Genomic DNA, 22944 nt, shown 5'->3' with positions numbered 1-22944 from the left:
ATATTTGTATGCTCCTGAAATTCACCATAAATATAAAGAATTCCTTAGTCCAGCAAAATTTCAACACTAGGACCAATGTGATTATTTTGCAGGCAAAGAGAGTTCATTTCTTGTTGATTTTCTTCCTGACAATTGCTTTATGGAATTTTACATTAAATTCATTTTTCATACTGTATCTTCTTAATTTTTAAGTATCAAAATGTTTTTTTTTTAAAGAGCTATTTTATTTCATAGATACATACTCAAATAACTTAAACTTGAAATGATATGATGTCTGGGATTTGCTTCAACATATTCTTAAGGGGAAGGAGGTGAGGCGAAGGGAGGTGAAACAGTATACCATTGTTTATACCAGTGTACCTCAATTGACCACTGATGAAGCTGATGATAGGCCTGTGTAGGGTGGAAAACTTTCCCATCTCCTTTTCAAAGTTCTTTGGCTGGTCTAATAATTAAGTTGACATTAGACAGTTTAACAGGAGAAACAGGAGAAAAACATATTTGATTCTAATGTACAGGAGCTGCATAAAAATGTGAAATTCAAAAGAAGTGAACATGGAAACTTTTATACTTTCGGACAAAGAAACCTTAAATTTGTGAAGAACTGACAAGACAAAAGAGTTTGGGCTTGCGAAGTAAATTAGTGAATGCCGGGGTCCGAACCCAGCAGGTCCAGGGGTCCCCAAAGGTGTGGACGGAGTCGGCGAAGAAGGAATGACACGGAGACAGCGTTCAGTTGATCAGCAGCCTAGCCAGGATCTCTAGCCCGGATCTCCAGAGAGGTTCTGCTTCGGATCTCCAGCGAGGTTCTGTAGCCATGTTCCCTCGCTAGGTTCTCCAGCCAGGTTCTGTCCAGGCTCTCCAGTCAGGTTCAGTGTCCAGGTTCCAGTCAGGTTCTCCTGCCAATCTCTGTAGTCAGGTTCAGTCCAGGATCCCTTGCCATGTTCTCCCGCTAGGCTCTGTCTCTAGGCTCTGAGGCCAGTCCCTCTCCAGGATCCTCCGGCATGCTCTCTCCAGCGAAGTTCTTCTGTCTCTAGTTCTGTGTTCTAAATTCTGTCTGTTGTTGTCTTGTTGCATCTGTATTTATACTAGTTGATTCTAATCCTGTCAATTTCTATTACAAAGGTTAGGGCGTTTCTTATCTCCATTCCAGGGAGAAAAGATTATGTAGTTTAAGCATGATTGTTCGTAGTTAAAGGGATTAATTACCCGCCTGGCACTTAGTTGAGGGGTTTTATTCCCTCCCTAACTTCAGGGGAAAATCCCTACCTGGGGATTCAACCTTTCTCGGAGAGGTGACCTTGGTTAAAACACAGCGCCAAGAAGGTGAGCAAGCATATTAAGAACCGTATGCCATATATGCCAGGTCCCTTGAAACAGCAAGGATGGACCGGCTCCCGGCAAGTGAAGTAGCAAGATTTATTTATATGGCTTTCTTGGCCCCGAATTCCCTATCCTTGTTGATAAGGATGCCTTCTACCCTCCTGGTCCAGGGATGGTATCTTTCACATGGGAGATTTATTTCCTGCTTTCAGAGGGGCAAAGGGCGGTCAGAGGGTCCTCCTTGCACTTGCTTTTTCTCAAGTACCTAGAATTCAGAATAATCAATAGGCCAACATAGAATATTTTCAAGTGGCATATTCTGCTCCCCGTCACATGTATTCATTATTTTTCCCTTTTTTGTACATTTTGAAAATTTTTATTTTTCTACTATTTTTTTTTCCTCACATTGAACCTGTGGTTCCCTGAACCCTGTTCCTCTTACTCATCTGATCTGTAGGCATCCACTTGTAATGTTCCTTCTCCTGCCCATGCTGGTCATACTCCTTGACCAGACTGCCTACCACTTGCCATTCCCTCACTTGCCTCAGTTAGATGCTGTTGTTGTGCTCTTCTCATTCATCTCTACCAAGGCACATACCATAATTCACAGTAATCGCTTCCCTGCGGTGGTATGGGATGATGGAAGCAGGCTAGAAGCTGCTTCTAGCATGCTCAAGCACTAGACCAATGGTTCTCAACCTGTGGGTCTCGACCCCTTTGAGGGTCGAACAGCCCTTTCACAGGGGTCGTCTAAGACCATCAGAAAACAAATATATAATTACATATTGTTTTGTGATTAATCACTATGCTTTAATTATGTTCAATTTGTAACAATGAAAATACATCCTGCATATCAGATATTTACATTACGATTCATAACAGTAGCAAAATTACAGTTATGAAGTAGCAACGAAAATAATTTCATGGTTGGGGGTCACCACAACATGAGGAACTGTATTAAAGGGTCGTGGCATTAGGAAGGTTGAGAACCACTGGTCTAGACTGAAATTTCTCAGTGGAGGGATTTTATTTTCTTGTTCATATGGTATTGTTAATAGTGACCACAGAGTGGAAGTGGGTACTAAGAAGGATTTGCTCAGTGAAATGCACACACACACACACACACACACACACACGCACACACACTCTACAAGTTACTTTAGTTTCACATCGCTCTGTTTTCTGTGTGGCAAATAATATCCCCTGAGTAGCAGCCCATCAGTGACCTGTGCTCCTCCATCAGTGACTTCATATCCTCAATAAGTCAAGCATATAGTTGTTTCTGTTACCTCAAATTTTACTAAATTCACTAAAAATAAGTAATAAGATTAGTAATAAGATGGAGGGGTGATATGAGAGTGAAAAGATAGGTATCAAATTAGCCACTTTACAAATCTTTTCTTGGATGATTACTTTTGATTGGTGTTCACAGCTGACTTTATAAATGTCACATGGTTATCATCTGGCTGGGATTTGAAGGCAAAATGTTATAATGCTAGATACGCCCAATATTCCATCAGCACAAACAAAACATTGACTTCTGGTATTTTTTTATAAGTAGTTTAGATTATTTTCAACAAGGAAAAAATTCTCTCTCTCTCTCTCTCTCTCTCTCTCTCTCTCTCTCTCTCTCTCTCTCTCCCCTCTCTCTCCCCTTCTCCCTCCCCCTCTCCCTCTGTCCCTCTCCCTCTCCTTCTCTCTCGGTGGCTTAGCTGCTTTAAGAGTATTAGAACAACTTTGAAAAATTCCATATGCCATTCTTAAATGTAGTTTAGTATAGGTACCACATTCTACATGGAATTATGTTTGTGGTAGTGCAGAGAAATGCAGAGATGTAACTTGCTATATCAAACAAATAAAATAAAGGCATAAATTCTGCCAGGAGGGACATGAACTTGTTTACAACACTATGTAGAAAATGAGGAAAATTTGAGTTGAAAAATGGTATAACTGGAGGAACCCATGGGGACTTTGTGGTAGTAAAATTTGTTTTTACTTTATAAAAAACATGTGTTCTTTTTCCCAATTACACACCTTTCTATTTTATTTATATCTTATCTGTTACTCACATGAATGCCTATGAATATGTGTAAAATTTGAAATAATTGTGTTAGGGAAAAGCATTTGGTACCAGAAATTTTTTTCTTTTACTCTTAGTTATTAAATTTAGGTTTGTGCCCTTATGTATAGCTTTATCTTCTTAGTTTCCTATGAAAGTCACATATTATCTCTTGTCTTTTCTTGAACTCTTTAAATGCTGCGATCACCCTATTTAAAATTGCAACCTGCCCTCCCCAATCCAGATCCCCTTTAGCCTGTTCTAGTTTGTTTCCATTGCCCTTGGCATCCTGTACACACAATCTTATTGAGTCACATGCTTATCCACTGTCTCCCCCTACATAAGGATGTGGATCGTCATTCATTTTGTTGTGTGATGTATGCCAACCAACTAAAAAGGCACCTGGCATGTATCAGGCACTCAAGTAATATTGATCAATGAATTTAATGAATTAATGAATGAAATGAATTAATAATAACAATAATAGTTAAAAATTCTACGTACTTTACTACGTACCAAGCACTGTTCTAATGACTACATAATGCATAAGTTCGTGTAGTCTTCAAAACATCCCTATGAGGTCAGTGGTGTTATAATCCCCATTATACAAATGAGGAAACTGAGGCACATAGAAGTTAAATAGCTTGATAGTTTCTGGAATTATGGCTAAAAAGTGGTGGAGTCCAGATACCAACACAAGTAATTATGTTCCCTGGGCATGAAGTCACCTGTTATGCTAACCTGCCTTTAGTGTGTAGACAAAGCCTAAGGGGGGGAAGAAAGCCCATATTTTTCTAAGTAAATAGCTCTAAACCTGTCTCAGCACAACTGAAAGATCATGCCCCACACACCTTGAAAACTATGGCAGACCAAGGGAGGTGTCAGAGGTAAAAGGGATGAGGGTTGTGGGCAGTTTTCTGCAAGCAACTCTAAAACACTCCCCTCTTCCTGTTCTCTCACGTCACTGTGACAGCCACCACCTGATGGCCCTTTTGAATGTCACCAGTTTCTCAAGATAGTTTCCTCATTCTAAAGTGTGGGGTTGGGACTCTAAGCTACCAAATGTCTTTCTCCCTCCAAATGCTGTGGTTCTAAAAGTGCATTTCTGTGTTCTGATGGGCAAGTAAATTGTCGACAGTAGAAAAAGAGGGGGTGGGGAATGTTTTTTTCTTATACTTAGTACTGGTCAAGTCTTTTCCATATTTGAATGTTAGTAGAAATTGCATGTGGTTCCTCAATGAAGTAGAAATTAAATGAAAGTTGAAAAAGAGATTGAAGATAGAAAAATAATGGTTTTTCCAAAATCCATAATGGCCTTTGGGTTTTTGTTATAGTGCTGATTGTATTAGCAGCACCCTTACAGTTTCTACATCTTTGCATACCTGACTGTATAGTTCATGCATTTTCATTTTAGGATGTGAGCTGTCCATATTTTGCGGAGGGCTAGCTCATTTAATTTTTCTCCTTCTCTCTCACTGTGGATGAACTAGAGCTCTTCCAACTCAAACCCTCTGTTTTACCTTTCTTGGGGAGATAATTACTTGGGGAGATTGTTCCCTTCACAGTTTACACAATTCTCTTAATATTGTGTCAAAATCTAATCAATCCTGGTTTAACTACACTACCACCTTAAAAAACAAAAAACAAACAAACAAACAAAAACATCTTTGTGATAATGGAACACTCACTCACTCTTAATGAAAAGTAAAATGATATAGCGTCTTTGGAAATCAGACTGACAGTCCCTTAAAAGTTTCACATAAAACCTGGCCAGAGGTGCGCAGTGGTTGAGCATCAACTTATAGACCAGGAGGTCAACGTTCAATTCCCGGTCAGGGCACATGCCTGGGTTGCAGACTCTATCCCATGTTGGGCGTGCAGAGGTAGACAGCCAACCAATTATTTTCTCTCATTATTGATGTTTCTATCTCTCTCTCACACTCTCCCTTTCTTCTGAATTAATAAAAACATGTTTTTTAAAGAAAGTTTATACATAGTTACTATATGACTCAGCAGTTTCACTCCTAGGTAAATTCAAGAAAAATGCGAACATAATGGTATGTCCACAGAAAACTTGTACATGAAGGTTCAGAGAACCATTAGAATATTTGACAATTTAGTATAGTAAAAAAATGGGAATGATCCAAAAATATCCATCAACTGATGAATAGATACATAAAATGTGATATTCTGTACAACCTGTATTTGTGGTTGTTTGACAACAAACATTTGGCAAACAAGGGAAGGAAGTACTGATCTGTGCTACCAAATGGATGAGCTTTGAAATATTATATTGAGTGAAGGAAGCAGGTCACAAATGACTATATTTGTATAATTCCACTTATATGAAATGTCTAGAAAAGACAAATCTGTATAGAGACAGAAAGTAGATGAGTGGTTGCCTAGAACTGGGGTGGATGGGGGAGGAAGTGGTGAATGACTGCTAATGGGCTTTGGGGTTTTATGTTTGTTCATTTGTTTGTTCTCTGTGTGGTGATGAAAGTGGTCTCAGATTGATTGTGGCAGTGGTTGCACAAATCTGTAAATATACTAAAAATGATTAAATTGTATGCTTGCAAAGGGTGAATTGTATGATATGTAAAATGACATATCAATGTAGATATGTGACATCTATATGCAAATATATCACTTACTTACACTAAAAATTCAGTAAAAACTTATCCATAAGCTGCCCAACCATTGCTCTATTGCCATGTTCTTCTGTACCCCTTAGCAATAAGCAAGAAACTTTTATTTCATTGTAATTATTTTATAAATAGATCATTAAACATTGTTTATTATTTTGTAGAACTGCGGAGGAACTTAACATAAAATGATAGGTGAATAGAAGCACCAGGAAACTCTGTCCCCTAAATTACATCTATAAAATCAATATTTGAAATTTAAATTATGCATCACAAAAGAGTTAAATATAAAAGTAGTATATAGATGAATCTTAACTTGGGAGTATATTTAGTATAAGAAAAAGACAGATCTATAAAAATAACTAAGATATTATTATCAATGTATCTAGCTCTCAGTAGTTAGGAAGGTAAAAGTTGATAACTAATAATTCTCACAATAATCATCAAAAAAGTTCAATGGAAGTTATCAAGAAATTTTTAAAAATTTTGTTTGAATTTGGGAAAATAGAATACTTAAATCATGAAATAATATTCTTGTAACAAATATAGAAGACTTCCAAAATAACTTATTTCTATATATTAAAAAGGCAATTTAAACAAATACAGATTTATTTTAAAAAATGAAGACAAAATATTTTAAATGTTTATTTTCCAAACCAATGTATAGATAATTTAAGTAGAATCAAAATGTCAATATGATTATTTTTGCTTAACAATTCATGGGAAAAGTGAAGTAAGTTTCAGGAGGAAAAAGAAGAAAATATATATCTCTTTCATTTGGAAAAATGAGGGCAAAGAGAGAAGCAGTATATCACAGATTTGGATATAAAAGCTGCTGTAAGACAGTAGATTATGGGGGAAATGTGTGATGAATGAGAGGATGGGTATGTTCCCTAAGACAATTCTAGTCAGATCTTTAAAAACAATATGTGTTTGCCATGCTTTTTACCTCCCTCAGCTCTTTTGGAACTGATCACATTTTTTTGTTGAATATTATTCACCATCAAGTCTAAGAGAAATGTTTACGGAGGTTGTTTTTTGTTTTAACTGCACTTTAGTTTATTGCTATTATTTTGCAGTAATTCTTAAAGAGGGGGTGGGATTCTCAGTCACTGGGGCTGTTTATGCACAGCCCTTTCCCTGTGCTCTGTTATCCTCGCCATGAAGGAGAGCGCTTATCCCTGAGAACCAGTGCCTTCGCCAATCATGGGTGAGAGTGGGTTTTATTCTATGTGTTTTTCTGGAGATAAATGTGGGGTACCACGGATCTAAAGTGAAATGGAAATGTTTTTAAGATTTTGATTAATGCACTCAATCAACAACAGCTCCAAAAATTGGGGGTTTTATTTTGTATGTCAAAAATCTCAATCACCAGATTGAAATCCAGTGCTGCACTTCCAACGGTCCTCTACGTCTAAGGGTTCCAGTCGCCCCCCCCCCTACCACTGTGGCTTTCCCTGCCACACCTCAAATCCTGCAGCTTGCTAGCTTTCTCCTTGGAGAGAGAATGAAAATCATGGCAGTCGAAGTTCAAGACCTAGTTGTCAAGAACCCCCATCGCATTCTCCTGGCTCTTTGATGTCCCTGTTCCCTTTATGAGCATGCACACTGTGGTCTCTAAAGTATGCATGCCGAGCATTTTTGAAGTTACATGCTTATCCCAAGACCAGAGACTAATGTGGCCTTTAAGGGATTCTTTACTTAAACCTGAATGTAGGGCCAACAGTTTCAAGAGCTGTACTTGTCAGAATTTAATGATTAAAATCGATGCACATTTCTTCTAGGTTTAGCATAGTGAGACGTTCTTTGAGAAAAATATGATGTAGATGAAAACACTTTAGATTTATAGTCAAAATGCCACTGGTCTTGCTCTTTGCCCCCTGCATGTGCTTGAGCAAGATGCTTAATCTCCTCCGCTTGTTTTTTATATATAAGAATATCACCTCAGTGCCTACCTTTAAGTCCTTATAAAAGATGATGTATGTGTGTATGAGTGCCTGGCAGTTATTATTACTCGTGGTCAGAGCCATGTTCCTGGATTAGACAGGAAATCAGTATTATTTTATCTGATAAGGTTATGTGAACCCATATGAAGTGAAAGAATCTTATTTTCATTTACATGATCAAAACTTCAGACCAATTCGCCTGTAATGACACAGGAACTTAAAAACAAAAATGTTTTTGCAACTAAATATGCAGCATCAGGAAACATCCGATGCTTTTATAATTAAGATCATCTGAAGTTTTTAATAAGCTACATACACGTGGACTGCTAACAGTGCACAATCGCTGTCTATATCCTTTATAACAGTGCCTTTAGTGTTCCACTGAAACATGGTCAGTGAATGCACAATATTCTTACTTACAATTATGAGGGGCTCTGTATATTACAGCCGCTCCACTGTGTCTGCTGTTAGCTGGAAAAATGCTGGGAGCAACAGCAGCTACTATCAACAGGGAGCCATATTAATTATTTGAAATGTGCCTCATAAGAGGAATCAGCAGAGTTTATTACAAGTCGAATATTACTTGAAACGGGAAGGTTACTCTCACTGTTATCATAGTCTATGTGTCATTAACTTCCCTTGTTTGGAAAAGAGATTAACAACCCTGTAAATTGCTATAGTAAATGTGTAAAATAGGACTGCATATTCCCATTGTAGAAAGAAAGTGGTGGGTCCCCACTTCGACCCAAACCTTTCTATAAAGTAGTTTTAGAAGTGGAACTGACTCTGTAATTATGCTTTCCTGCCTTAAAATTCAAATTGCTTACTAGATCGTATAGATTATACAAACTATAGCTGCTTTGAGCATTAGAAATTCTTTTGTTTTTAAGCTGGCAGTTTTTTCAATCATCATCTCAGCATTCAAATCAACTTTATTTAACTCACAAGACAGAAAGTATATTGCAAATACTGTATATGAGCTAGCGGAATGCTTTGTAAGGAAGAAAGAATGAATTCATCTACCTGCTTTTTATATTGTGGTTATATATTGTTTTTCCATCAAAAACAGTAAGCATGTGGGAGTAGTATTCCATTAAATAATGTAAGTAACTCATGAAAAGAAAAATTAATCAGGGTTGTAAAGTTAGCTAAGTAGGTGCTACTCAAAGTGTTACTGGACATTGATGCCAGTCTGCACCCTGTTTTTTACTGATCTGCAACGAATAAGTGATGAAATTGAGAGTGTTTAGAGGCATTTGTAACAGATTGAGAGAGTTCTTAATGTCTGTTTAATCTAGCAATTAAAAATTAGGTCTTGTATTTTGTATGTCTTTGTTTTGAATTTTTCCATTTCATTTTTTTCTTAAATCACTTTAACTGTGTTTTTAAGTGTCACTCCACAATAAAATTGTAATTTAACAACAGCAACAACAACGAAAAACCTGAATTGTATAAGAAAGACTGCTTTAATCAGTTGATGTTTGGATGGCACATAATGTCCCTGTGTTTGGATAGATCTGTCTATACTCTATAATGGCTATTAATTCAATATGGAGAGAGAGCATGTGACATCATAAAACAGAGAAGTAAAAAGACATCACTACGTCTCTCTAATATTTATTTTTGGCTCCACAGGTCAGGCACATCATGGCCAGGTATCTTACATCTCTCCCCCAATTCACCTGGACTCTGAGCTAGAAAGACCCCCTGTTAGAGGTAAGTGTTTGTTTTTTTTCTTTTTTTATTATTTTTAAATTTTTATTGTTGAAAGTATTACATATGTTACCCTTTTTCCCCCACTGACCTCTTCTAGCCTGCTTCCACCCTTCACCCAGGCCTTCACCATCCTCTTGTCTGGGTCCATGGTTGTGCATATATGCATATAAGTTCTTTGGTTGGTCTCTTCCCACCCACCCACCATACCCCACCTTCCCTCTGAGGTTCCACAGGAGACTATTTATTCTTTGATGAAGGCAGTTATTAAGTGAAAGGTGGTAGTAAATATATATTTTACAATGCAGTATCTGTTTAAAAAGCAAGGGGAGATGGTGTGGAAGAAATCTGATGACAGAATGAGTAAGTTTTATTTATTAACTAAAACTGTGAACTATAGTTCTGATAGATGTTTGTAAAGCAAAATAAGAAGTAGGGCTGCATAGTGATTGATCTAGTGGAAGTCTAGTTGAAAACCAGCCTAGATTTAGAGACTAACAGCTAACCATTGCTTTTGTAATTGGAACTTTCTTCTTTCATTATCCTATTTTTTTAATAAATTAAGATGGCTTAATCTAAGTCATTGATATATTTATTTTCTTACAATTTGATATTTTATATTATTTTTTAAAAGTTATTTTAGTATGAATAGTTCATTTTGTAATCTATAAATTAAAATGTCTATTTTAAATGGATACCACTTATTTAAAGATTTTTTAAGAAACTAGTCATACAAAATAAAAGTTAAAATAGCATTTATAATTACATAATCTAAATACATAATGTGGTTTTCTCTTTTTAAGAAATATTTATTACTGATTTCCAAACGTTTTATACCCATCCTGAGGTTAATTTTCCAGTTCAAAGTATTGCAGTATATTTTCTTATACCTTCAGAAGTGTTATTACTTGATATAATAAAAGTCTTTAGGTCTGACTTTTAGGAGCATGTTTTCTCTAATGCTATTTCTCCTGCCAGGACTCTCTTACCTTCTCTTTTCTATTCACTAAGTTTCTACCAGTGTTCCAAGGTGCTTCTTTATCTCCAGTTCCTCAGTAAGCTTCCCTGGACTCTGTACCAGGGAGGAGCTAAGTGGATGTCCCAGTTCTCCATGTGCTCCCCGGCGCCCCCCACCCCCCAGCCCCCTGCACTTGCCTCCACTTTTACACCTAAGACATTGTCTTTTATTTTTCAGTGTGCATGTTTCCCTTTCTCTTCTGTGAGGTCTTTGAGGGGAGAGAGTGTCAGAATTACTATTCTCCTCCAGCCACTGGTCTGTGCGTGGCACATACCGGGCAGTCACAGGACAATTTCTACGTGGCTGAAATTTAAAGAGACAGCCTAGATGCTGAAGGATGCCTCCTCGGTGTTCAAGCAGAAAAGGGAGTAGGGACCATAGGAGAATCCCACAGAGAGGGAAACAGAAAGAATTGAAACATGGATATGTCAAAGTGGTGATCTTTTTAAGGAACTATGCTGGGCACACAGTAAAACGGGAACCTTTGAGCGGAAGAGACCGGAAAGATGCAACAGGGCAGATCGTGAAGGACTGCATCACACATGCAAAGGAGTTTGTATTTTATTCTGGAAAAGAATGATGGAATACTTTTAATTAAAAAAAAAACTGTTCCCTAAGTCAGTGGGATACTACATTGTAACATGATCAGTGCTTGATATGAGAAAAGTATCTGTGAAGTCAGTGTGGGTAAAAGATGACTGCAGAATTAGTTAGGAACGTGTCAGCGGCAATGGCTGGGCCTGAGAAATATGTCGAAGAGACGTGTCAGTCAGCTGAACAGAACGGGGAGGAACAGAAATGCCTCTAAGGTTTCTATATTGATTAACAGCTTGGATGCTTATGACATAATCCCCCACCATGAGGAATAGGTACGTTTTATATTGACGCAATATTTTAGATATGTTAATTCTTAGCAAAATGCTATTGCTCTGAAAGATGTAAACCTGCTTATGCAAGTTGGTGACCTCAGTATAATTCAATTTTTCAGACATGCTCTCAGTATGATTTGGGAAGAGTACTGTAAGCTCTTGCATAGGATGTGTAATAACCCACTCTAAAAGTTAGTGGCTTTAAACAAGAAACATTTGTTACAGTTCTCAGAGTCGGTTGAGTCACGTGAGTGCTGACTTGGATGCTTAGCAGTTGGCAGATGGCTGGTTTTGTGGGGGAGGGAGCTCGCATGTGTGGTAGTCAACTTGATGTCATTGGGGGTGATGGCCATATGGCTCTCATTACCCAGCAGCCTAGCACAGGTGCATTCCCATGGTGATAGGATTTCCAGCAATATATAAACAAGTCCCAGAGTTCACATGTTTTTCAGGACTCTGCCTGTGTCATGTTTGCTATGTCCCATTGGCCAAAGCAAGTTAGCCAGCCCCAGGCGTGAGAGAGCAGAAATGGAGTCCATCTTACAATCCAGAGGACCATCAATACAAATAAAGAGAGGACTTTTGGGCAGATAAAGAGTAAAGTAAATTTAGAAGGAAATACGACAAAAACTAGCTGATAAAAATGAAAGGATTTAGAGCTAATAAAGTTAAACTTGGGAGTTCTCGAACTTCCTTATTTTAGTTTCTTCAACTACTACACAGATCAGAAATGAGAACTTCACAGTATCTTTGTGAAGATTAGGAGTAATGCAGAATAAAGTCTGGCATCTGGTAGGCCCTAGATAAAATGTGGCTGTTACTATGTACTTTTGGGTTCATCGCTGTGGCAAATGGGAAGAAATTGAGCTTTGAAGCCAAGGCAGACTTGCATGACCTTAGAATGATTGTCTTGATAACTCCCAGTTCTCATATCATTTATCTACTTACATTGACTTAGAGACTCTCCTAACTGCTTGGTGATTAATGCAATTGCAGCTGTAGTCACTAGCTCATGTGCCATAGTTCTACAGTTTTTAAAAAAATTCTTAATTAGCTCAAGAGGCTGATATAAATCACCAAAATAACATGGCAGACAATCATGTGCTTTTTTCTTAAACCTAATATTTTATTTCTAAAAATAGTTTGAAAATGGGATAGAGTTGGCATAATAGCATTACTTTGGAACAATAAAATATTTCCTTTCAACTTTCAACTATCACTCCTCACCTTTATTTACTATTTTTAATTATACTGTAAGCTGATGTCAATATTTATATGCAGTCAAATTAGACAAATGAACTAAATTATATCTATTATATCTACATTATATCTACAGATAGATATATGAAGATACAGATATAGATAGAGATAGATATTTATGTATAAATATAGGAACAAAGAGAGGGCCTCTCATGTATGTTATAGTTTTTTATTTGAATTAATACAATAAGATAAATTATTTTTTAAAAATAATTGGGAATTTTGTCTCCAATGATTTTTTTTGTAATATTATATAGCAATATCCTGGATTCTAACATTAGCTAACAATTTCAGCTTTTGTTTTTCTATTTTTTGCTAGAGTTTTATATATACTGCAAATATGAACAATATATCTAGATAGTCCCCTTCCCGCATTGACCTGTAGCTCTCTGTATTTTCTTTCTTGTCTACAGGCATGTTAAAGTTTTAGGAATTATTGCTTTATAGATAAATTCCTTGTGTACTTTATAAACTTGATTGCATTTTAATAGGAAAACCATACTTCATTATTTTATATTCATCAAGCTAACCATACAAAACAATAACATTTAAGAATATAGTAATATAATTATCAATATTAGCACACGGAATTTTTCAGTACAAAATATGAACTATCTAACATACAATAACACATCATATTGCTTCAGATGTTTTATCACTTCATTCTGTTTTCATCTGAAATATTTTGGATTACTTGGTAATTCTTTAAACAGTAATGATTGTACTTTGAGTATTTGAGACTGTGGTCTAATTATTGATTACATGAATTGTGTTTTAAAACCATATTCTTAAAAATAATTATTCAAAATATAGATATAGACATAGATATAAATATGACAATTTCATTCCTCTTTTTTTTGCCCTCTCAAGTTCTATATCATATATGAAACATTTTCGTTTTAAATACCATGTCACCATCCTTTCTCCTTTCAATTCTCTTGATTTCTTTCAGTTTTGTTTCATTTTTTAGGGAAAAATATTTTGTAAAATTATTGCATTTGTTTGTCAAATGTATTTTTTTCTTTGGTATTGTGCATCTTAATTGTGGCCAACATGCTCTTAATAACCATATGGGAAATGTAGAAGCAAGTTACCAAATAGCCTTGAATAAAAAGTTGTGATCTGAATTTCAAAGTAGCCAAAATTCAGTAGCACTGTTGAGTAAATTTGAGAGGTTCTATTCTTTAAGTCTAATGTGATCATACATGGCATTTGGTCACATAATTTATGCCTGTGGTGACTTTATATGCATTCTTCAATTTACAGATTCTATTACTGAATAGAGGTGTAAATTCTGATAGTTTACTAGTGCATTAATGTCACAATACATTACAAGGTAATTAACCAGAGCTGCCACTATAAATAGAAAATAGTCACAGCCCTCACTATAAACTACTTCATAAAAGTAAGATCCTGAATCAGCACTCACCATTATAGTGATTTTTCTTGCCATATGTCTCATTAATCAGGAAAACAACTTCATCTGGAAGCACTATTATTATTAAAGCTTTCATTATGAAAATAACGTCATTATAATTTTGTAGTTAACTTAATGGGATTGATTATACATTTCCATACGCAAATAAGTCCTATATACTTTTCAGACGTATTTCCCAACTTATATATTATAACTGGAAATGAAAGACTACTTTGGTACTTTTGTAGCAGAGTTGTCAGTAAGCACAAGGGAGTTCTTGGAAGGGTGCATTAAGAGTTGCAGTTCTGAAGGTCATGTTTCCTCACCAGCTATCCTTTTCTCCCCGGCCTTTATTTTGCCTCCTCACTACCCACATGAAGACTATTCAACCTCAGAATTGTGTCTGAATTACAGTCAGGATTACTCATTGAAGTGAGATTTTGGGTGAGATTTTGTGTCGGAAGCTGAATCACAATCCTAAACAAAGACTTACATTATTTGACAATCAAATATAAAAGTTGAGGAATGCCCTTCCGTTGTAACTTTGTTATTTTATTTTTGGCTTTGTCTTGTTTCATTGTTTTCCTATACAATTTGGTGATAACCTTAGCAGTCAATTATAGAACCCAACCTAGTAATTCTTTACAACCTCACTAGCAATTCAAGTTAGATAAATTTCTGTTACTTAGCAACAGAAGATCAACTTCTGAAAAATTTTTCCATTTGTATTACTAAAGATGATATTTTTATGTTCTGATACATAAAAAAAAAATCAAAATTAACCAGCTATACTTCACCTTCCAATATGGTAAACCACTAGTAATAAAGCTGGTGAATACAGCACTGTATTTAATTTGTATATTTTGTATAATCTTTCTTAAGTAGAGTCTTATATTTAATCATAAGTCTAATATTAAATATAATTTGTGCATTTGCTAATTGTTAACAGCTGCAATTTATAGTCAGAGAAAAACCTAAAATATTTGGGGACATTTGAAAAACTGCATCTATTTTTTTAATTTTCTTTTATTCTATAATAAACTGAGTAATATAAGCATGGTTTCATTGGCACATAATCAGTGAACTAGAATCATGCCAGGCATGAAGTTTCATGTGAAAATTGCGTTACACTCAGCAAATCTACACACTGAAAATATTTTTTAAAGTTTGAAATAAACAGATGGTCCTGCTTGGTGCATCTATATTAAAATTAGGCTCTAGCCAAAGATTTAGCATCACAAATTAGAGACATTAACACACAATATTATCTAGAAAAATGTAAAAACATTGGAAATAGATTAAAATAAAAAAGGAACAAGACATCTGGCATTCTTATTGAGGCGTTTCCAGGCTTGTTCTTTAATATTTGTGTGGTGTTTTGATAACTTACCCGGTTAGCAGACATTATATATTAGAACATAATTCCCTAGCTTCAGCCACTCTTAACCCAAAGAAATAAAAAGGAAACTTGCACATAACAGAATAACAGAGTGATTTGATCATGTTAAATAAACACCCCTTTCCTACACTTGTAAATGCCTAACATTTTTGCTGTGTTTAAAGTACACTGCCAACAACTACGAGATAGAAAGGGTATAGCTCGTTAATGTAAATTGTAAATACCACTCCTGTTTATTAAGTATATATCTTGTATCTGACATACGAAAAAATATTTTATACATATTGTCTCATTAAATCTTACCAAGGATGCTATCACTTTTTCATTCAGACTTATTGTTCATCATTATATTTCTAGCATCGAGCATACTATTGTAATATTATATGGTAATCACTGAATTTGGTTTGAATTTAATGGAAGTTAAATGATAAACTTAATGGTAAAGTGTACATTTTTTCAATATTCTCAGGAATAAGTGTAAGGGTTTTGTAAGTTATAACATACTTTCCAAATATGTATGTTATTGTTTGCATTTAATTGTGATAACCCCAATTTGCTAACCATATGATCATGGACAAACCCGTAGCCATGGCAACAGCCTCTTTCCCAGGATTGTTTAAGTATCAAATATCAATATAATCCTATACGTAAAAGTACTACCTACCCTATAGAATGCTCTGCAAATATAATTTAGCAGCAACACTTAATAGATCTAGTCTAAAACTGGTTATAGCTCATAAATGGCAAGATCAAGAAAATAAGTCCTCAAGAGAGTTTGCCATGTCCTTATCATCTTTAAATCCTGTTGGTTTAATTATGTTACAGTTTTATATGAAAAATAACCATATTCTATACATTTAAAATCTCAAACATATATCAAACAATAAAACTATACCTTATCCCTGGGCAGCGTGGCTCAGTTGGTTGAGCATCCTCCCATGAACCAAGATGTCACCAGTAGGATTCCCATTGAGGGCACTTGCCAGGGTTGCTGCTGGATCCTCAACAGGGGTGTGCAGGAGGCAGCCGATTGATGCTTCTCTCTCTCCCTTTCCCTTCCTCTCTCTCTAGAATCAATAAAATGTACATATTTTAAAAACTATACATCAGCTTTTCTCTGTGACCTCCTAGAAGAGTAGCTTTCATTTTATATTTAACTAATATTTTCTGTGTAGTTGCATCTTGGGCATGGTTTAGGTTCCGAAGTTAATGGGAGAGGATAAAAACTAAAATATTAAAATCCCACCTAGAAAAAATCCTCTGAATTATCCTTAAAATATGGTATTTCCAATAATGAGTTATTCCTTAATATCAGAAAATGTGCACACAAAAATACCCCATGTCTCTTTTGGACATAGAGATACTTATGTGATGAGTGGTATGAGGAGACATACAACTGAGAGAACATTATCCCTACTCCTCCAGCCATGAGCTCTTTGAGTAAAATGGGAAGTGGAATCTTCCCCCCAAATACTTTTGAATGTATATATTTGAACGGAAGGCAAATTAATTTTCATGTGACTATACTGTAGTGAGTTACTACTCTGTGCCATGCACTCTACAGGGGACTGGCAATGCAGTGAGGTACAAGAGAGAAAAGATGTTTGTCTTCGTGGACTTTACCTTGTCATGGGGGAGGTAAACCATATATCACTAATGGGTTAGACAATCAAGATTATGAACAGGTTATGATTAAAGGTATAAAAAAGATATGTAAGGCGGATGATCAAGGAAAACTACTCCAGGGAGGTAACTGTTGAGCTGAACTGAGAGGAATAAAAATAAGTTGGCCTTCACTGAATTGGAAGGATAGTGTAACCAAAGGTCCTAAACTAGAAAAGTACTGGTTTGTCCGTTCTTTTGTTCACTAATGAGGGCCTCTTAGGAGTCAGTCCTTGATGGAATTGTGCGGTTTGCAAGTCTGTCAAGAAGCAAGGCTCTAGACAGAGGAAAGAAACTATAAATTAATAAAACATATAACAGAGAAACCAAGAGGGTGGCATAGGTAAACACCGGAAATTGCTGCTTCGCACAACCACTTCAAAAATACAACTAAAAGACAAAACGGACATCATCCAGAACCACAGAAAGGCTGGCCGACAGAGTAAAGCACACTGAGCCTCAGAGGAGGTGCGGAAGTAAAGTGGAGAGGTACAGAGGCGCACACGGAAAGGGCTATCAACTGAGGACACGGTTGTCTTTTTCAGTCAGGAGGGAGACACAGGCTCCTGCTCTGAACTCCAGTTCCGAGCGAGTTTCTGGGGACCCAGACTCATACGGGGAGAAACTGGACTGTCTGGCATGGCTCGGAACTCAAGGGTGGCTTTCTCTCAAAGGTGCTTGCAGTAATTACCACGGGACACTGAGACCCAGGGCCTCTTAGGGCTGGGCTGAGGATCAGCCATAGCTGTTTGCTCCACCCTGTTGATTCCCTGAGACTCCGCCCCACCCAAGCTGTGCGCAGAGGCTTTTGCATATGAATGGCCTGGCCCTTTGCAATCTGAAATTACCTAACAAACTGCAGCTGGGTCAGAGAGACCCAGAACATCCAAAAGAAGGCCCAAGGCCCCACAGCATCTTGCATTGCTTCACATCTGGGCCTCATCTAGGCACCTCCAAACCCCAAACAAAGAAGAGGAATCTGCAGATCTCTCCATAGCTCCTGCTGGGTAGCCTCAGTCAGAGGCTAAATTAGCACCTCCGTAGAGATCCAAGAGCCAGTGTACCCAGTGGTCAGAGTGTGACCATCCAGATTACAACTCCTCAGATCCATAAGGGACACACTCAGGGGGCAGACTCAGTGAGCACCATAGCCCCACTGAAGCAAGTCTTGCCCCATAAGGGTGTCTCTAGCACAGACATTCTCCCACTGTAGACACAACTGATTCTCACAGCCAATTGGCCTGGAGGTCAATTCCTCCCAGTGATACCTACAACAATCAAGGCTTAACTACAACAAGACTGTACACAAAGCCCACAAAGGGGTGCACCAAGAGTGTCCACCTCAGGTAATTGGGGAGGCTGAGCCACTGGGCCCTATAGGACACCTAGCACAGAAAGCCACTCTATCAACACAGGGAAGCAGCCAAAATGCGGAGACAAAAAAAACAGGTCACAAATGACAGAAATGGAGGAAAGAAAACTACTGGATATAGAGTTCAAAACCACGGTTATAATATTTTTCAAGAATTTTCTAGAAACCGCCGATAAACTTAGTGAGACCCTCAAGAAATCTAGTGAGACCCTCGAAGATATGAAAAAGGACCAACTAGAAATTAAGCATACACTGACTGAAATAAAGAATATTATAGAGAGTTCCAACAGCAGACTAGAGGATCACAAGAATAAAGTCAAAGATTTGAAATACAAAGAAGCAAAAAACACCCAACCGGAAAAACAAAAAGAAAAAAGAATCCAAAAATATGAAGATAGTGTAAGGAGCCTCTGGGACAACTTCAAGCATACCAACATCCAAATTATGGGGGTGCCAGGAGAAGAGAGAGAGCAAGATATTGAAAACCTACTTTAAGAAATAATGACAGAAAACTTCCCCTACCTGGTGAAAGAAATAGACTTACAAGTCCAGGAAGCACAGAGAACCCCAAACAAAAGGAATCCAAGACACATCATAATTAAAATCCCAAGAGCAAAAGACAAAGAGAGAATCTTACAAGCAGCAAGAGAAAAACAGTCAGTTACCTACAAGGGAGTACCCATAGGACTGTCAGCTGATTTCTCAACATAAACCATGCAGGCCAGAAGGGAGTGGCAAGAAATATTCAAAGTGATAAATAGCAAGAACCTACAACCAAGATTACTTTACCCAGCAAAGCTATCATTCAGAATTAAAGGTCAGATAAAGAGCTTCACAGATAAGAAAAAGCTAAAGGAGTTCATCACCAGCAAACCAGTATTATATGAAATGCTGAAAGGTATCCTTTAAGAAGAGGAAGAAGAAGAAAAAGGTAAAGATACAAATTATGAACAGCAAATACACATCTATCACAAGTGAATCTAAAAATCAAGTGAATAAATAATCTGATGAACAGAATAAACTGGTGAATATAATAGAATCAGGGGCATAGAAAGAGAGTAAACTGACTATTTTTCGGGGGGGGGGAAGAGGTGTGGGGGGGTGCGGGAAGAGACTGGAAAAAAATTGTACACCTATGGATGAGGACAGTGGGGGTGGGGGTAGGGCAGAGGGTGGAGTGGGAGCCGGGTGGAGGGGAGCTATGGGGGGGGGGAAAGGGGGCACAACTGTAATAATCTGAACAGTAACGATTTAATTAAAAAAATAAAAAATATAACAAAAAATGGGCATGATAATTTGTGGTCACAGTGTGGGTGGATGGGTTCTGGGGATATAGTGAGAGTATTTAGACAGGACTCAGATTATGCAGGACCTTTTCAAAGAAAAAACATAGCTGGAGGGTAGGCAAAGTGTTAAGAACAGATTTTTTTTTCAAAGAGACAATAGTACAGAATGGACATAGATTCCAAATACAGCATAAATAAGTGGGAATTTATAGCCAAGGAACAGAGTTGGGATGGGGGGCAGGGTGGGTCACTGGATAGAAAATTATTAAATCGGGAGTGAAGGGGATTCTGAAACCACTTGATAGGCTTCTAGCTGGACACAGGATAGGGTGATCAGATACCACCAGGAGGGGTGGAAGATGAGGAGCCAGATCAGGTAGCCAGGGCTATCAGGTACCCAGGGTGGGGGGTTCTGGTTAAACTGCCTTAGCGGGATTCTTGCTAAAACTGGATTTTACAGGGCACTGCACAGATGGGCCTAGGAGAAGGTTCAGGAACCTAATCGAAGTTTGGCCAAGCAGAGAATATTTGTGAGCTTTGTGGGCCATGAAAGCAGTTGGGGTTTTAAGAGCTATGAGAATCCCTGAAGGGTTTTTACACAGAGTAATACAGAGTCTGATTTCAATTTTCAAAAGATGACTGTTGCTATAGGGAGAGTGGAGAATGGCTTAGAGAGAAGTAAATCCCATCATATTGGTGTGGCCTTTCTTGAAAATTTCATTTACAAGAGGGAATTCTTTCCCCCTTACCGCTTAAATTCTCTGAAGATTCTCTTTCCTTCTTTTCCCTCCATTTTCCACATTACTGGCTTCTTGGTAACGTGTGACTTCCTGTCTCTGATCCAGAAGTAGCAGAAGAATATGGAAGCAGGTGAATTCTGATTGCTGCAGGACTAAGTGCTAAACCCCTTAGAAGCAAGACCTGAGGGAGCATATGCCTGGATTCCAGTTAATGGCCTGGAGCTACCTTCCCTGCAGGGAGTAAGAACATTGACTGCTCACAGATAACCAAAGAAAAGATTTTACAGGCTGAGTCCCTAAGGATAAAATTCTCATGCTAGGCACACAGAATATTGATCCCGTTAAAATGAGGATAGATATTGGAAGTTCTTCCAGCACAGAAGGCATTCCTACAACTCCTGCATAGAAATGTTTGAATGACTCCGGTGTTTAGGACGGATTGAGAGCTGAGAGAATTAGTAGGTTATTTCAAGAAAGGGTTCTTGAGAATGTAAACCAGACGACACTGGCAATGGAAATAAAGTGGACTTGGTGTCGTAGACACTGCAGGTAAAGGTGGAAAAAGTCTTGCTGATCAGTGGGATATGTTGAGAGGGAGTTAAAAGATAATTCCTTGATTTCTAATTTGCATCATTTGGGTAGATATTGATACTGTTCTGGAAGACAATAATAATTCATATTCAAGTTAAAAGTTATCCATTATTAATTCTTGGAAAATAATGTAACTTGAAATGTGGCTGGAAATAGTTTCCTTTCAGTCTGTAGTTGATACAAAATATAATTTCAGAGGTATCTGAGACCTTTAGCCTTTTACAGGTCATCGGATAGACCCTTTTGTTACCAGGTGGTTAGTTATTTCAATAGGTAATTTGTTTAGAAAAGCCTGACGAGTAGATTTATGTGACAGTGAGTTTGATGAAGTTCTTTTCTCGAACCTAAAAAAGTCATGCCTGCCAGACTTTATTTAGGTAGAAATGAATGAATAAATGAAGCCATGGCTGTAGAGTGAAAACCACCTCAGGTTCCCCAATGGTCCATGTCTTTCCTTTGCTTCACTGTTTTGAACAGTTGTACTTCATTGCAGATGTGTGTGTGCATTCGAGAGGGGCACCTCAGGGCATACTTGTTTGTTAGACAAAACCATTCTTGAAGACAGAACACAGAGCATCCTGGCTGTCCTGCAAGCACATTAAACCCGGATTACCAGCTGGAAAGTGTGTTAACCTTGTGTTTCTGGTTTCTTCCAGTAAAAAATAAAAAAGCAGGCATTTAAGTTATGCTTCTATTGTTATTCGCTGTTATATAAAAATGTGATGTTGACATAGGAAATGGCTTTGCAGAAGCAAATGCTCAGTTTTAAATCTCCCCTCTAAAAAAGTCTGTGGTATCATTTTTCTTTCTAAAATCTCCCCTGCTAAAATGTTTTCTGATGTGTTTGAATGCATAGGAACTATTCCTCTGGAGAATGGCTTAGTGGAGTACTTCATTTTGCACTTTATTGAAATGTGTACTTTGAAAACATTGGTGCAATTTGCCATTTTCCACCTGGCACCGGCAACAGCTGGAGCCTGGGCCATTTCCGAAGGCCTCCACTCTGAGGGCGCTAATCTAAAGCTAATGCCATGTTAAGAGCTACCTCCCTGCCCCGTGCTCTGTTAAACATATCCAAGGTAAAAGAAAGAGCATAATATTTTCATGTAGGTGCTAGTTATGTTCCTTTGTCTTCCCTTTCCATTTCTATTACTCTAAAACTATTACTAGCGGTCATGCTCTTAACTTTAAAATATTTATAGGGAAAAGATTTGTTTTAAATGAGCAGATGCGCCAGTTCGAAGACAAGCTGCTATATTAATAAGCATGCATGGTGCTTTATCAGCAAAGGAGTCTATTGTGACATTTCTTCTGGATGATTTGTATAGCCTATCACTATCGCACCTGGTGCAGGGACAATAAATGGGCACTTAATAGTCAAGCAGTGTGTGAGCGCCCTCCATTATAACTTCATTATGTCAGATATAATCATCTATTACTGAATGGCAGGCACTTAATTTATAATCAGTTGCCCTCTGGAATTAGTGGCCATACAAATGAATGGTCCATTCCTGTCACTTTGACTGTAAACTTCCTTCTCCTAATACTGGCCCCTTTTGTAAACACGTGGAATTAGCTTGCTATCCATCCCCCTTTGGGATTTTAGAATACAAGATGTTTTGTGTATCGTTATGAAATTTGAAA

At 37.4% G+C, this 22944-nt stretch overlaps 1 protein-coding gene across 19 annotated transcripts in view; it reads left to right on the top strand.

Moving 5' to 3' along the window:
* ADGRL3 (adhesion G protein-coupled receptor L3) overlaps window positions 1–22944 on the top strand; it is a 787514-nt gene that overhangs the window by 539567 nt on the left and 225003 nt on the right. For all 19 annotated transcript variants that reach the window (XM_059670118.1, XM_059670097.1, XM_059670081.1 and 16 more), the window contains one exon: window positions 9609–9689. In XM_059670118.1, coding sequence (XP_059526101.1) covers window positions 9609–9689 — 81 coding nt within the window. The remainder of the gene's footprint in view (window positions 1–9608; window positions 9690–22944) is intronic.

Source organism: Myotis daubentonii, chromosome 1 (genome assembly GCF_963259705.1).
Source record: "Myotis daubentonii chromosome 1, mMyoDau2.1, whole genome shotgun sequence".
NCBI classification, from domain to species: Eukaryota; Metazoa; Chordata; class Mammalia; order Chiroptera; family Vespertilionidae; genus Myotis; species Myotis daubentonii.
This window is presented reverse-complemented; position numbering and strand designations above follow the sequence as displayed.